Source organism: Carassius gibelio, chromosome B10 (assembly GCF_023724105.1).
Source record: "Carassius gibelio isolate Cgi1373 ecotype wild population from Czech Republic chromosome B10, carGib1.2-hapl.c, whole genome shotgun sequence".
Taxonomy (NCBI): Eukaryota; Metazoa; Chordata; class Actinopteri; order Cypriniformes; family Cyprinidae; genus Carassius; species Carassius gibelio.
The window spans coordinates 17,721,220-17,735,113 of NC_068405.1; the positions used below are offsets into that span (position 1 = coordinate 17,721,220).

Sequence of the window (13,894 nt, forward strand, 5' to 3'; positions counted from 1 at the left end):
AAAAATTCTATAGTCAATATATGTTTCGCATTATTTCTTGATGTGAAAATTCTTCTGAAAGTGAACAAACAATTGAACAAATCAATAACAAAATAACACAATAAACAGCACTTTGAGTCTTTCAGGTAGGCCTACATTAGATATAATTGTTCACGTAAAAAACAATACAGAAACAGAATAATCAAATGTAAAACTAAAACACTGCATGGTCTTCACATGAATTAAATATACATAGATTCATTATAAAGCTACAAAGTTTATTCAGTCAAGTCTTTTTTTTGTTTAACAGACAGCTGCAGGTTTACTGTATTAGGTTGCTCGGATCCTGTTGCTTTGATTACGATTTCTTTCCCAACCATTCAAATTTTCTTAAGACGTAACCGACTGCGCTTAGGTATTTTGACATAACTCTGTGTGTATTTGACCATGTGAGTGCAATAAGGCCCAAAAGAAAACTGAAGGGGATCACACGCCGTCAGAAAGGACATATTTTCACAATGTTTTGAAGTAGTCTATTATTAAATTAATTCCGATATCACATGCCATTGTGATGTGCATATTGCAATATTTACATTTGCGATATTTCGCTAATTTCGAATTATCGTGCACCACTAGGTGAGACTATTCTGACTAATGTAAAGTAAATACAGAGCTTGTGAATGCAATGGTATTCTCTGTATGCAATACAGATGTTATGGTGGTTGCAAAGATATTGCTGTGCAGTTGCAAGGGCAGGGTTTATTTGCAGGGTGTCCTAAGGGTGTGCTAAGGGTCCACAGAAAAATTGTGTAAAAATAAATTAATAATTTGATAAATTAGTCAATTAAAAAAATAATAAAAAAACATCCAGAGTTCAACATTTATTTTCATTTTGATTTATCCTGCAGCACTATTAACAATGCACTATACCTCCTTGCTATCCTCTTGGCTGTGGGCGTCTTCACTAACAGAGGGCTGCCCGGTTCCACGACGCTCAGAGAGACCTGTGCTCCACCAGTGCTCCCTCCAAGAACCCCCACCTAAACCTCCTCCACTCTCAGAGAGACGTCCGAGCTTGTGCACTCCATCCACCCCCACATCTGAGACGGCCACCTCACCCATCTCCTTCTTCACCCCACTGTGGAAGTCCAAGAGAGGAGAGGTGGAGGGCTTCTTCAGAGACTGAGTAATAGGGGTGTAGGGGAGGGTGGAGAGCGAGGAGCCCAGGAGTGAGAGATCGGTCGGGGCCATAGAGCTGGCCTTCAGTACGGGCTCCAGAGCCACCTGCTGGGCCTCCATCTCCCTCCGAGCCTGCTCAAGGATGGAACGAATGTTCTCGTCGGAGTTGCTGGAGGAGGACGGAGGCTGAGAACTCTCAACTGCAGAACAGAAGAGAACAAGTAAGTGGTCACAATCTGTTTCACCAATACACCACCACATTATTACTCAAAAAAGAGGAACTTAAAGGAATAGCTTACAGAAAAATAAAAACTCTAGTATTATTTACTTAACCCTCATGTTTTCCAAACCCTTTACAAACTTTCTTAAGTGGAACATTGAAAAATTTTGTAACAGAAGTTATGAAAATAAAAAGATACAGTGACCAAAAGAACAAAAGAGTACAAGAAACACTCAATTTTGGTCTTTATGCAAGGGAAACTCCACCCCAAAATGAAAATGTTGTCATTAATCACTTAACTCCATGTTTTTCCAAACCCGTAAAAGCTTCGTTCGTCTTCGGAACACAATTTAAGATATTTTGGATGAAACCAGGAGGCTTGTGACTGTCCCATAGACTGCCAAGTAATATGCTCAGTCAAGGTCCAGAACTGCAACGTTATGAAGCAACGACAATACTTTTTGTATGCGAATAAAACAAAAATAATGACTTTATTCAACAATTTGTCTCCTCTGTTTAACTCATCATCAGCGTGCTGCCATTTTGGTGAATCTGAGCTGCACGCAGGCAGCGTACGATCTTCTATGTCAGCTGCGACACAAGGATACGTTTTCTACGTATATTTACGCTTTGATTTGAAAGAAAGAAAGAGAAGACAAATTGTTGAATAAAGTCATTATTTTAGTTTTATTTGCGTGGTTGAACTACCGATGGCAGATGGACTATTCTGACGATGTCTTTCATACTTTTCTGGACCTTGACAGTGTTAGAGTACTTGGCAGTCTATGGGACAGTCACAAGCCTCCTGGTTTTCATCCAAAATATCTTCAATTCTGTTGAAGACAAAGCTTGAAGGGTTTGGAATGACATGGGATGTAAATGATTAATGACAAAATTTTCATTTTGGGTGTTTTTCATAATTTTTGGAGCTTGAGCTTGAGCTTTAGCCCCTAATTACTTCTATAGTATGGAAAAGAGCAGCTTGAACATTCTAAAAAACATCATCTCTTGTTTTCCCAAGAAGACTGAAAGTCATACAGGTTTGAAAAACTAAAACATGAATGTGAGTAAATGATGACAGAAGTTTTGATTTGGGTGAACTATTCCTTTAAAGGGTGCCAATAAGAGATTGCTGCCCTATGCTACCCAATAACATTTCAGAATAAATTTGGAGTTTAACATGACATATGATATATCAATATTATATATTATAGTTTCAAATTTTCAAGTTAAACAAAGATGTCTGTTTTCTGTGAGTGAGACCGTAAAAGACTTCTCAACACGTGTACACAGGGTTTTTTATTGATGTATATATATATATAAAACATACATCGGTCATAAATCCTGACTGATTTATGACAGTGAGAAGTTCATTGGAAGCAGTAGCGCTCTTGGCGTGGGGGGAAAATCTTGGGGGGAAAACTTTCAACAGACAGCACAAAACCTCACCAAGTCTTAGACTGTGTGCATATATTTGGAAATAGCTGCCCGACCCTCTGTGGTAACCTGATCGCCGTTGCCTCTCCCCCACACCGTCTGCAGTGGCAGGTGGGGAAGAGAGTTAGTTTAATTCCGTTACACAAGCTTGGACAGGAAAAGGTAAAGGAGGGAATTTCAACATTCAAAAACAGAGGGGATATAACTCAGTATGTTATTGACTGATATAATCATTTAGGACATACACCATCATTCAGAAGTTTGGGGTTAATAAGATTTTTGAATGTTTTTGTAGGAAGTCTCTTATGCTCACCAATGCTGCATTTATTTGATCAAAAATATGGTAAAAACAGTAATACTGTGAAATATTATTGCAATTTTTGAAACAGGAGTTTTCTACTCGAATCTATCTTAAAATATCATTTATTCCTGTGAATTTTCAGTATTACTACTCCAGTGTCACATGATCCATCAGAAATCATTTTAATATGCTGATTTGGTGCTCAAGAAACATTTCTTATTTCAATGTTGAAAGCAGTTGTGTGGCTTAATATTTTCGTTAAAAATGTGATACATTTTTTTCAAGTGTCTTTGGTAAATATAAAGTTAAAAGGAACAAATTATTTGAAATTGAAACGGAAGTCTTTACTGTCACTTTTGATCAATTTAATGCATTCTTGCTGAATAAAATATTAATTTCTTAAAAAATAAAATAAAAAAAAACTCTTGAACAGTAGTTTACCATGTTAGTATGATGACACCACAATCAATTCTACAATAGAAAACTTGACTCATTTAGAAAAAGTGAATGAAAGAATGATTGAGTCCAATCCTACAGGAAGTGACAACTGATTGTGGGAAGGTGGAAAACACATGTGCCTTGATCCTTCCTTGATTACCTGATGACAGAAAAAGACTCACCTGCTTTCTGCACTTGTAACTCTCTCTTGGCCTGCTCCAAGATGGACTTGATGGCTTCATCGGAGCCGGTCTCAGGTGCGCGGATCCGTGTGGTGATGTTACCTGGGAAGACACGAGAAGGACATGTAGCTGTGAGTGACACGTCATGTGTAACAATCTGGAGCACAATACACTTTCTTTTAGACTGATAATGGCAAAAATATGGCTATTTCTGCATGACAAAGCAAGAGTTCAAACAGATGCAAACGCAAGCTTATTCTAAACAACAAACTACCTGATATGCTAAAATAAGCCTGACATTTTTTTATTTCAGGGAATTGCAATCCTGCAACCAAACTCACTGGCACAAAACTAAAAAAACATTAGCAATCGTTTTCTTGTCTATAATATTGTGTGTATCAGCACCTGCCCGTGGCTACAGCTGCACTTCCTGTGCAACGACTGAAACCTTTTCCTGTCCTCCACAACAAAGATACGGTGCAATTTGGATACAATCCATGAGAAACAACAGAGCTTGTGTGGAAGTATCATCAGACGGGCTGGTGCAATAATAATAAATATGGAAAGAGAGAGAAAGAAAAAGTGGCGGAGGGGAAAGCACCCAGCGAGTAGTGGGCAGCAGGGCAAGGTCAGAGTCACTGGTGTGTGAGAAGAGCAGCTGGACGTGTGTGTGAGGTGGAAGTAATGCTCTCTCTCACACACACAGGGGTGGCTAGCCACCCACAGCGCCGCCCTGGGGGAGACTCAACCACCAGTTGTAATGTGGTGGCACTGCAGATCTGCCTGAAAGATTCTGCCACACACACACACACACACACATAAACACACAAGCTGACCACGAAATAACACGACAGACTTCTCAAGGACCTCCGTGATGGAAAGTTACATAGGTTTAGGCTTGATAACCCTGACACAAGAGTTTTTTCCACAGTTTGAAACTAATCTATGCTGTCGAAGGTGTAGCAATTATTATAAACATCTGTCTTCCGACAGTCCGAACGAGATCTTTTTAAGTTCCAGTCACACCTCTTCCAGCCCTGTCTGTCTCACTCACTTGTTATGCAACAGATTCCAGGCCAGAGATTGAGAAGAAACAGACCAGCACAACAAAAACATACAGACACACTGCGGATCTGACACTCCAGAAACCCGTAACACGAGAGGGAAGGCGTGAGACAGACCTGGCCGCGTGGAGCCTTCCGAGCCGGTCCTTCGCTTCGGAACATCCTGAAACACTCTGTTCAGGTTCTGGCCTGGGTTCTCTGTTGGAAAACAAGTGGCGGAAGATAGAAATAAAGTAAGACCAAGCCCTAAACTTCTGCTGTCAATTGTCCAATCATCTCCAGGGCTCAACAATAAGAATGACTTTTCTATACAAAACATTTCTTTTTTAGGTCAGAAATGTCACCTGTCTTACAGCCTCAGCGGCATCAGTGTATCTTGCATTCGCTGACGAGCAAACACCTTGGAATTTGAATTTTGCTGATTTAGATGTTAACGTTATTTAGCTAATAATAGCTAGCACAGATGATGTTTTGGTGTATTTGCGAGAGAATGACTAGCCTTTATCACAATCATTTTCCAAAAGTACTAATAAATCCATAGCTTTCAGAGTTACATTGTAGCTGTACAATTTCCAGCAATTTCGCAAGTTAAAAAACGCCTGAAATCTTTACCAAAAGATATTTATATTTTTTGGTTTAATGATAAATAACTTGCATATTTTTCTGCTTTTCAGATTTTTTTTTTTTTATAGATCATTTTAATTTAAATTAAGGTAACACTTTTCTTATAGCCTTTATGTATAATGCTTTATAAAGGGTTTTTAAGGGTATAATGCATTCTAATTAATCATTATGTGCGTTGTAATACATCTTGTCATCAAGAATTATAACTGAACTTAAAATCCATAGTGTAACAATGAATTGATGATTTTTGTGATTGTGCAATGCATTATAAGGTGTGTTACAAGGCATAATTAATGCATTAAAACTACTTTTATAATGCGTTATACATAAAGGCTTTAAGTAAAGTTTAACCCTTTTTAAAATATACATATAGTAGCATAAAATGTTATGTCCCCCATTGGGGAAACTTATTTGCAAAAACAAGAAAAATAGACATTACAGCCACAAACAATAAGAATATAATTTACAATATAATACAAATAAACATAAAATGTAAAAAAAAATATAGACTTTTTTCTGAAACGCAAAAAAAAAAATCATTTTGGGGTAAATTATAAATTATATTTTTTAAATTAAAAAAACAAATGTATTCCTGTGAAAAGAAATGCATATATTCCTTTTCTAAAGCATATAATATGCATTGCTAAGAAATCCTTATTGTTGAGCCCTGATCTTAAATGGTTGTCAGAATGTCTACACAGTCAATTCTGAGAGCACTTAGTAAAACTAATCCAAAGTAATTCCTTTACATGGACAGATACATGTAAATATCCTTTGAATGGTAGTTTGTTCAGCTTAAACACAAATCGACCTAGTCTGACCCCAAAGAAAGCCACCTGCACCGTGCAGAACTCACTCGAGCGATTATTTCAACGTTAATGTGCTCCTTTATCCCAGGTCTTTGATGTGAATGAATGGGTTTTAAGGTTTTTACAAAGTTCATACTCCCATGGGAGACCACAAGCCGACGCTATGGAGGCAGACAGCCAGACCAGACTCCCTTGAAGACGTTCCAAACCTGTGTGCAGACGCATGGGCAGCACAGTCAGCCTTTTTCAGCTCCGGCTCGGTTTCAAAACTACTGCCTCACAGCCAGACTGAACAAACTTAGACTCAGCTCAACACGGCTTCAAGGATTTGCAGCCAACTGCCCTCATATGCAAGTACTCTCGCTCACGCTGGGCTTGGCCTTGATTTGTTCGCTCTAGCTGTGAAGCACAGACTTGAGGCAAAACATTATGCTCGCAAACCGCTCTGAACTTCCTCTTTACCTGTAGGCTGAAACCGAAATGAAAGAAAGGGTAGACTGCTGAAGTTTAGCTCTAATCAACACGCCTCCTGTGCCTACTGAGTACTGACAGTGTTTCCGTCAGACTCTAGTCTCTAGTCTTTATGGGCTTCATGTAGTTATATGAAAACTCTTAATCTTAAAGGTTGTGTGTGCCATAGTGGATGAAAGGGTTAGTTCAGCCTAAAGCTTATCGGAAGGGAATCATGTAACCCTGTTTTTGCCTACAGTAAAAAATAAAATGAAATAATAATAAGGTAACAGCGACTTCATACCTGACTATTGTGACTTCTTACCTCACAAATTAGATTTTTTTTACCTCAGAAATTCAACTATTTTTCTCTTAAATGAAACTCTATACCTCAGAAATGCAAATTTATAACAAAATTCCCCCTTTTTTTACCCCACAAATGTGAAATTATACCTCATAATTTACTTTTACTTGCCAGATTTTACCTCACAAACATGACTTGTCATGTTCATAACATCATCTTATCATATTAACTACTTCACAAAAATGAAGTACAAATTTTTATACCTCACAAATGTGACTTCATTTCACAACACTGCATTCAGTTATTTCATACCTTAGAAATGCTAGTTTTACCTCATAAATGTGACTTTTGCCTCAGAAATGTGACTACTTTTCTCATATTTGAAACTCTTTACCTCAAAAATGCGAATGTATACCATGTAATTGAAACTTTACCTCACAAATGCAACTCTTTTTACTCACAAATATAACTTTATAGCTCAAATGTAAAATTATTTATCATAATTAAGACTGTTACTTTCCAGTTTTTACCTCACAAACGTGACTTCCTATCTCATAAATGCAACCACCACACAAAAAAATGCTTCTTTATCTCAATCACTTGACTTCATTTTACATTATCGTGACTTTATACCTCACTAATAAGATTTCATACCTTAGAAATGTGATTTTTACCTTACAAATGACTTCATAACTAATAAATGCAAGATTTTACCCGACAAATGTGACTTCATTTATTAAAATTTGCCACTTTATACTTCATAACTCAAAAACGTTACTTTATATCTCACAATTGCAACTTCCTAGCTCATAAACATGACTTTATACCTCACAAATGAAACTGTATAGCTCACGATAATGACTTTATATCTCATGACTTTACAACTCACAAATGCGACTTCGACCTCAGAACTGTGAATTCATACCTTAAAATCACGATTTCATATCTCACAATTGTAACTTTATATCTCAGAAATGTGACTTAATATCTCACAAATGCAACTTTAGTTCTTATTTAAAGATTTAGTTCACAATTACTCATTTAATTGTATTTTTTTTTTTACATTGAGGCAAAAAAAAAAAAAAAAGCTTCTATAAGGAGTACAGCTGGATCACAGCAATCGCAAATCACTTCCCTCTCTTGTTATTTCAAATATTTGACTATTAAAGAATCTGATTTGACTGCTCTTAAGAAATATGTACTCCAAATGTAAGACTGCTAACGTCAGTGTGCCCATGTTTAAATTGCTTACATGTGAGAGAAAATAAACGTGCATTGGGAGATTTGCGATAACAAGGTTAAGTTGTTTCCTCAAGCTCTGTAACTGACCTCTCTGCCTGCCCTGGATGCTCCTCAGTGCCAGGATGTTCTGCTCATCAGACAGGAAGTGCTTCATCTTGTGAAAGGGCTCTTTGCCACGGATTGTTAACTTGCTCCAGGGTTTGGGCCGGGCCAGAATCTCACTGACCGAGCCTTGGGACAGACCCAACACATAATGGCCGAACACACGCTGGCCGATGTTGTGTTTGATCAGCTGCTCCTTGACCTGTCGCGCAATCTCAGCCGTGTCCATTTCCTCCCCTTCCGACGTGCTGCCCGCGCCCTCAGACTGGCTGGGAGAGGGCGCTAGGCCGTTAACCTCCGGACTGCCTGCTGACTGAGGGGGTAGGGGGCTGGAGAGAGAGTTGGTTGTAGCGTAATGGGGCGGCCCGAAGAGCACAGAACTTGGAGAAGGGTCCTGGAGGGCTTTGGTGTAGATGGTTTGCATGAGCTGCCTCTGAAGAAGTGAGTTGAGTGCCATTTTGCCAGCCAACGGGGGGAACGTGGCACCCACACTGGCCATGCCGGGGGTAAAGAAGTCTGGCCCGATGCCTGTGGGAGAGAAAGGGTGGGTACCGTTGGCACTGGCAGCAGATTCGGAGGTAGCGGTGCCCGTCCTCATCAAAAGCTGAGGGGAGGGGGGAGGAGGGGACCCCTGGAGTGTGGTAGGGACTGGAGTGGCAGGAAGACGCTGAGGGTTTTCCACTGTGGTTTCTTTACTTTTCCGCCCCACAGATCCTGAAGAACAAACGAAGGGTGATGAGAAAAATCATGGGTACTGATTTAGACTGCTGCTAAAAATATTTAGGAGATAAATGTACAGTAAAATCCTGGCAAGGTGATTTTGTACCATCCTGAAGGTGGATCCTGGCCAATTTACTGTTCATTATGCCATGGCTACTTAATAAATAGACGTAATGCTGAAATCTGAGAACACAAAGTAATACTAAAGAAAGTATACCTGGAACAAAAGACAAAATTTATACAAAGAAATCATTCTACAAAAATACATGACCACAGAATGTCTTTTGACCAATTACAATCCAGAATTCCATATATATATATATATATATTTATACACACATATATAGAGACTGTATTTCGAATAACATATATATAATATATATATATATATATATATATATTTTTTTTTTTTTTTTAATTTTTTTTTTAATGTCATGTTTTGTTACTTGCTGTTTTACTATAATTATCTGTGAAATTTGCTAGAAATTTCTGATTGAAAACAGGTTCTATACCCATTTTTATCTATTGCACAGCTATATCTGTTTCCCTATTGTAAAAATGAAACCATGACAAATTCAAAGTGTCCATTTAAATGTTATTTAAAAAAAAACTAGGCAGCAAAGTGCCATAGACTTTCTTTCCACGCTTCAAGGAAATCTGTGGTGTGTGTGTGTGTGTGTGTGTGTGCCACAGGCTGACGTTTAACACTGATCTCCTCTGAGGTCTGTAGTCTAGCAGGCATGTCCAGAGATATCTGGCCAGGCAACTGTGCGTGGGCTACCTGCTCATGCTGTGGGGACTGTTCACTGCAAGGGCTTGTGGGTGTCAGTACGGTTATCCTTTTTGCCATGACAAAACACCTCTGCTGTGTGCGCTTCCATAACAATACCATCACTTTATACAATGGTGGCAAAATCAATATTTAGTGCAACAGAATTCTGTTGGCTGTCAGAGACAGATACAAGCTACGATCACACATGATTCTCCAACACTGCCATCAGCAGCGAATGCCAGGTTTAAAAATGCTAAATTTGTGATAGAAAGTCACATTTAAAACGCAAATGAAATGTATGATCTCCAAAGGGCTGTCCAGAGGTGTTCTGTAATGACATTTCCAACCTTACACACACAGAGCGTGGTCGAAAGAGCAGGTCTAATTATCACATTGGTCTCTGCTGGCCGTTCAGGATTTATGCAAGCCCCAGGTGACCTGATCTCCTACAAGCCAAAACGTAATATTCTGCTGCCTCTAGAAAAGGGTGAACTGACCTTAACAAAACAAATGCCTCCAAACCTAACTCGTCACTCTCAGGATGATCTGTTATGATATATATTAGTTTTTTCTTGAGGCAAAATAAAGTCATACAGCCATAAAGTTCTGAAAGTTTTATTAGGTCATGTTGCATGTCCAGCTGCATTTTAGGTGAAGTTAGGTTTGGAAAAAAGTAATCAATAAATAACGCCAGTTCCTGTGTATAAGCTGCAGCTTCGCATTTTCCCTGTGACTGGCTGGTTAATGTTCCTCGGAAGAGGATGGACAATGTGTAAACTCACCACTGAAGTCATTGTTGGCCAATCGTTTCAAAGCGCTCTCAGACAGCTGGCTATGGACTTTCCCCATCAGCAACATCTCCAACGGCTTAGATGAGTCCTAAAACGAAGGACGGATAAAGTTAAGAAAAAATATACACAAGGGTAGAAAATGATGGGAAGGGAACAGAAATGAGGGAGAAAAAGGAAGTGAGGAAGGAAGTAAAGCAGGAAGAAGAAAAATGTAGTTATGGAGAGGGAAGGAAGGAGAAACAAATGCAATGTTTTTAAAGGAAATCATTGAGAAAATAATAAAGAAAAAAAGAAAAGAAAGAAGGGAAATTGAGGAAGAAAAAGGAATGAAAGAAGGAAGGAAGAAGGGATGAAGGAAGGAAAGAAGAAAGGAATGAAGGAAGGAAATGTAATGTTTTAAAAGGAAATAATTGAGAAAAGAAAGAAAATAAGAAATTAGGGAAAATAGGGAAATTAAGACAGAAAGGAAGGAAGGAAGGAGAAGGAAATGTAAGGTTTTTGAAGAAAAGAAGGAAAGAAAGAAAGATAAGAATTGAGAAGAAATGTTAAGAGAAATGGAACAGAAGGAAGTGAGGAAGGAAGTGAACAGACAGAAGAAAAAAAAGGTAATGAAGGAGGCAAAAGATGAAACGGAAGAAAAATAAACAAAAGGAAAGTTATGGAAAGAAAAAGTGGGGATAGAGGGTTTTAGGAAGGAAAAAATTGAGAAAGGGAAAGAAAGGAAGGAACTGAGTAAGGAAGGGAACGGAAAGGGGAAAAATGAATTTAGGATTAAAGAATAGAAGAAAGAAGGAATGTAAAGGATGAAACAAACCAAAGAAAAAAAAATTCTTTCTCTTTCACATGAATTTATTAGTAAAAAATTTTAATTAATGTTTCAGAAATGAACGGGACAAATTTATGACATGATATTCGATATTTACAAAACATTAAAAGCAAGAAAACATGTTGCCTTTTACTATTACAAGAAGAAAAAAAACTAATAATGTGATGTGTTACCTGTACTGAAGAGTGATGGTCTGACGAGTTGTGCTCCATTGATTTCATGCTGCTGTTGAGAGTGAAAAAAAGTGTTTACGTATTAAATAATATGAACAACAACTACAAAGACAAATGTTCATCCAGAAGCCTTCGCTTTCCAAAATTCAAGTCAAGAACTGAACCCCGCTTGGCTTAATAAGCGTTGGCTCAGCGTTCAGTATCATAATTCGAAAATTCCTGTGACACCTACAATCACGTTACTCAAATTAACCTGTGTGCCTTGCCATGCTCCTCTCAGGACTGATCTGTTATCTATGGATTAAATGGGGCCATTTTCAAAAGCCTTTTGGGTGAAAACACTCATTATATTACGGTGGAATGTGCCTCGAGTAGACAACAAGCTATCAATATACATTCAGCAAAGCGGCTTTTTAGGCCGATCATCAGACCAGCGCAGATCTTAACAACACCCTCTATTCATGGATTACTTGCTTTAGAAGTCCCAATTGGGAATATTACGCCTAAAATCAAGTTATGCAACGGACAGCCAGACATCTCCTGAAGCCTCCCAACACACACGCCGACAGCACAGACGAGCGGCCGAGCCAAAAACACACACATCAGTCAATTAGGTTATCGCCGATGCAAACTACGTTAGCCTCCTGATTACAGCTGTGGCTGGAGATGAAACGCAGCAATCCCTCAGTCCTGAACAGAAACCACTCCGACAACAAAGCGTGCTTAATCCGCTTTTCTCAAAAATAAGACCCAATACTCCTTGCATACCGAAGGTTCTTTGAATTTATTAAACAGAACTGAGATTACCGCGGAGTAAAAATCCTTCTGGTAAAATATGGGAATAAAAGGTCCGTGCGCAGACGGGGTTTGGCGATCTCTGCCGCTCATATCTCAGCTGGCTGAACTACACGGTGTAAAGTTCAAGACCACCAGGTACTGAAAACTCACAATCCGAGGCCTGGAGCGAGAGAAGATGGTACATGCATAACGGAGCGGTGGGGAAAGGTTAAGGATGGTCTGAGGGTCTTAAATTATGTATGTGGATAAACAACACCAGGTCAGGTCACTCCAAACAAAACCTTTGCTTATTTAGGACCACCTTAAAGCCTATTTGTGGTATTACACAATTGAATGTCATGTTAAGGTTGAAGCAACGTTCCCATCAGCGTTAAAATAATGTAATAATGCTAAAATATTCACCTAAATGTGAGGGAAAAGGCTGAAGCGGCAGGATTATTTGCGCTGACAGAATTAGTGCTTCAGAACTTACCAGAGTTCTCGTTTGATCTCCTCGTAGTCTGACTGCGCTTGAAGCTTTTCTTCAAGTTGCTGGGGAGGGGAAAAGGCAGATATGTGTATTTATAAGCAAATTTGTACTGTGAATCACTGATGTACTGTATTACACTGAAAACATCACAATATTCACACAGAGGGTTTAAATATTTCCCATAGAATAAAAATGGCATACTATTTTGGAATGGCATTAGATTGAAAAATGACAGATTTTTCTCTCTTTTTTTTTTCCTGGTGTCCTATACCTTTAAGGGACTCAAAATAAAATATACAAACAATGAAACATTTCTTTCATTTAGATTTTTTCAATCAAAATAATATATTTGGTAATATACATTACTACAATTACTGTTCAGAAGTTTGGGGTCAATAAGATCTTTTATAGGAAAATATATTTTTTTCAGCAAGGATGCATTAAACTGATCAAAAGTGACAGTATTGATACTTACAATGTTAGAAAAGATGTCTACTTCAAATACATTTTTGAACAAGTTTTTAAACATCCCAGGAATAAATAATTATTACTTAGTTTTTTTTTATAATTATAATTTTAATAATATTTATTTTAAAATAATTATTTTAAAAACTATTTGTAAATACATATTACAAATATAGTACAATTTAAAAAAAGTTACAGTTTGTAAATTGTAACAATATTTCATAATACATAATACTGCTGTTTTAATTGTAGTTTTGATCAAATGAAGCCTTGATGAGCATAAAAAACATGTTTCAAAAACATCTCATATACTGCATTTATAAACACTGAGTAAATATTGTGAAATGAACAGTTCAAATTTAGCCATTATGTGTACTTTTACAGTTTATTTGCTATCATTAAATTGTTAGTAGTTCAAAAGTAATATATTTACTAAGTACAGTTCAAATTTATTAACAGATTTAATGATATATCATTCAAGACAAAAATGTTTATGAAACTTTTTGGAATACCACATGTGCACAAAGCAGATTTCCTAATATTAAGCCT

The 13,894-nt window shown here is 37.8% G+C and overlaps 1 protein-coding gene across 10 annotated transcripts in view; it reads right to left on the bottom strand.

The window, feature by feature from the left end:
* cux1a (cut-like homeobox 1a) overlaps positions 1-13,894 on the bottom strand; it is a 118,401-nt gene that overhangs the window by 18,823 nt on the left and 85,684 nt on the right. For 3 of the 10 annotated variants that reach the window (XM_052567396.1, XM_052567402.1, XM_052567394.1), the window contains exons 12-19: positions 12,884-12,942; positions 11,614-11,665; positions 10,606-10,702; positions 8,317-9,045; positions 4,918-4,998; positions 3,737-3,838; positions 2,828-2,914; positions 910-1,358 (exon numbers count right to left, since the gene is read on the bottom strand). In XM_052567396.1, the coding sequence (XP_052423356.1) occupies positions 910-1,358; positions 2,828-2,914; positions 3,737-3,838; positions 4,918-4,998; positions 8,317-9,045; positions 10,606-10,702; positions 11,614-11,665; positions 12,884-12,942 (1,656 nt within the window). The remainder of the gene's footprint in view (positions 1-909; positions 1,359-2,827; positions 2,915-3,736; positions 3,839-4,917; positions 4,999-8,316; positions 9,046-10,605; positions 10,703-11,613; positions 11,666-12,883; positions 12,943-13,894) is intronic. The other 7 variants (XM_052567399.1, XM_052567397.1, XM_052567400.1 and 4 more) reach the window with 4 other exon arrangements.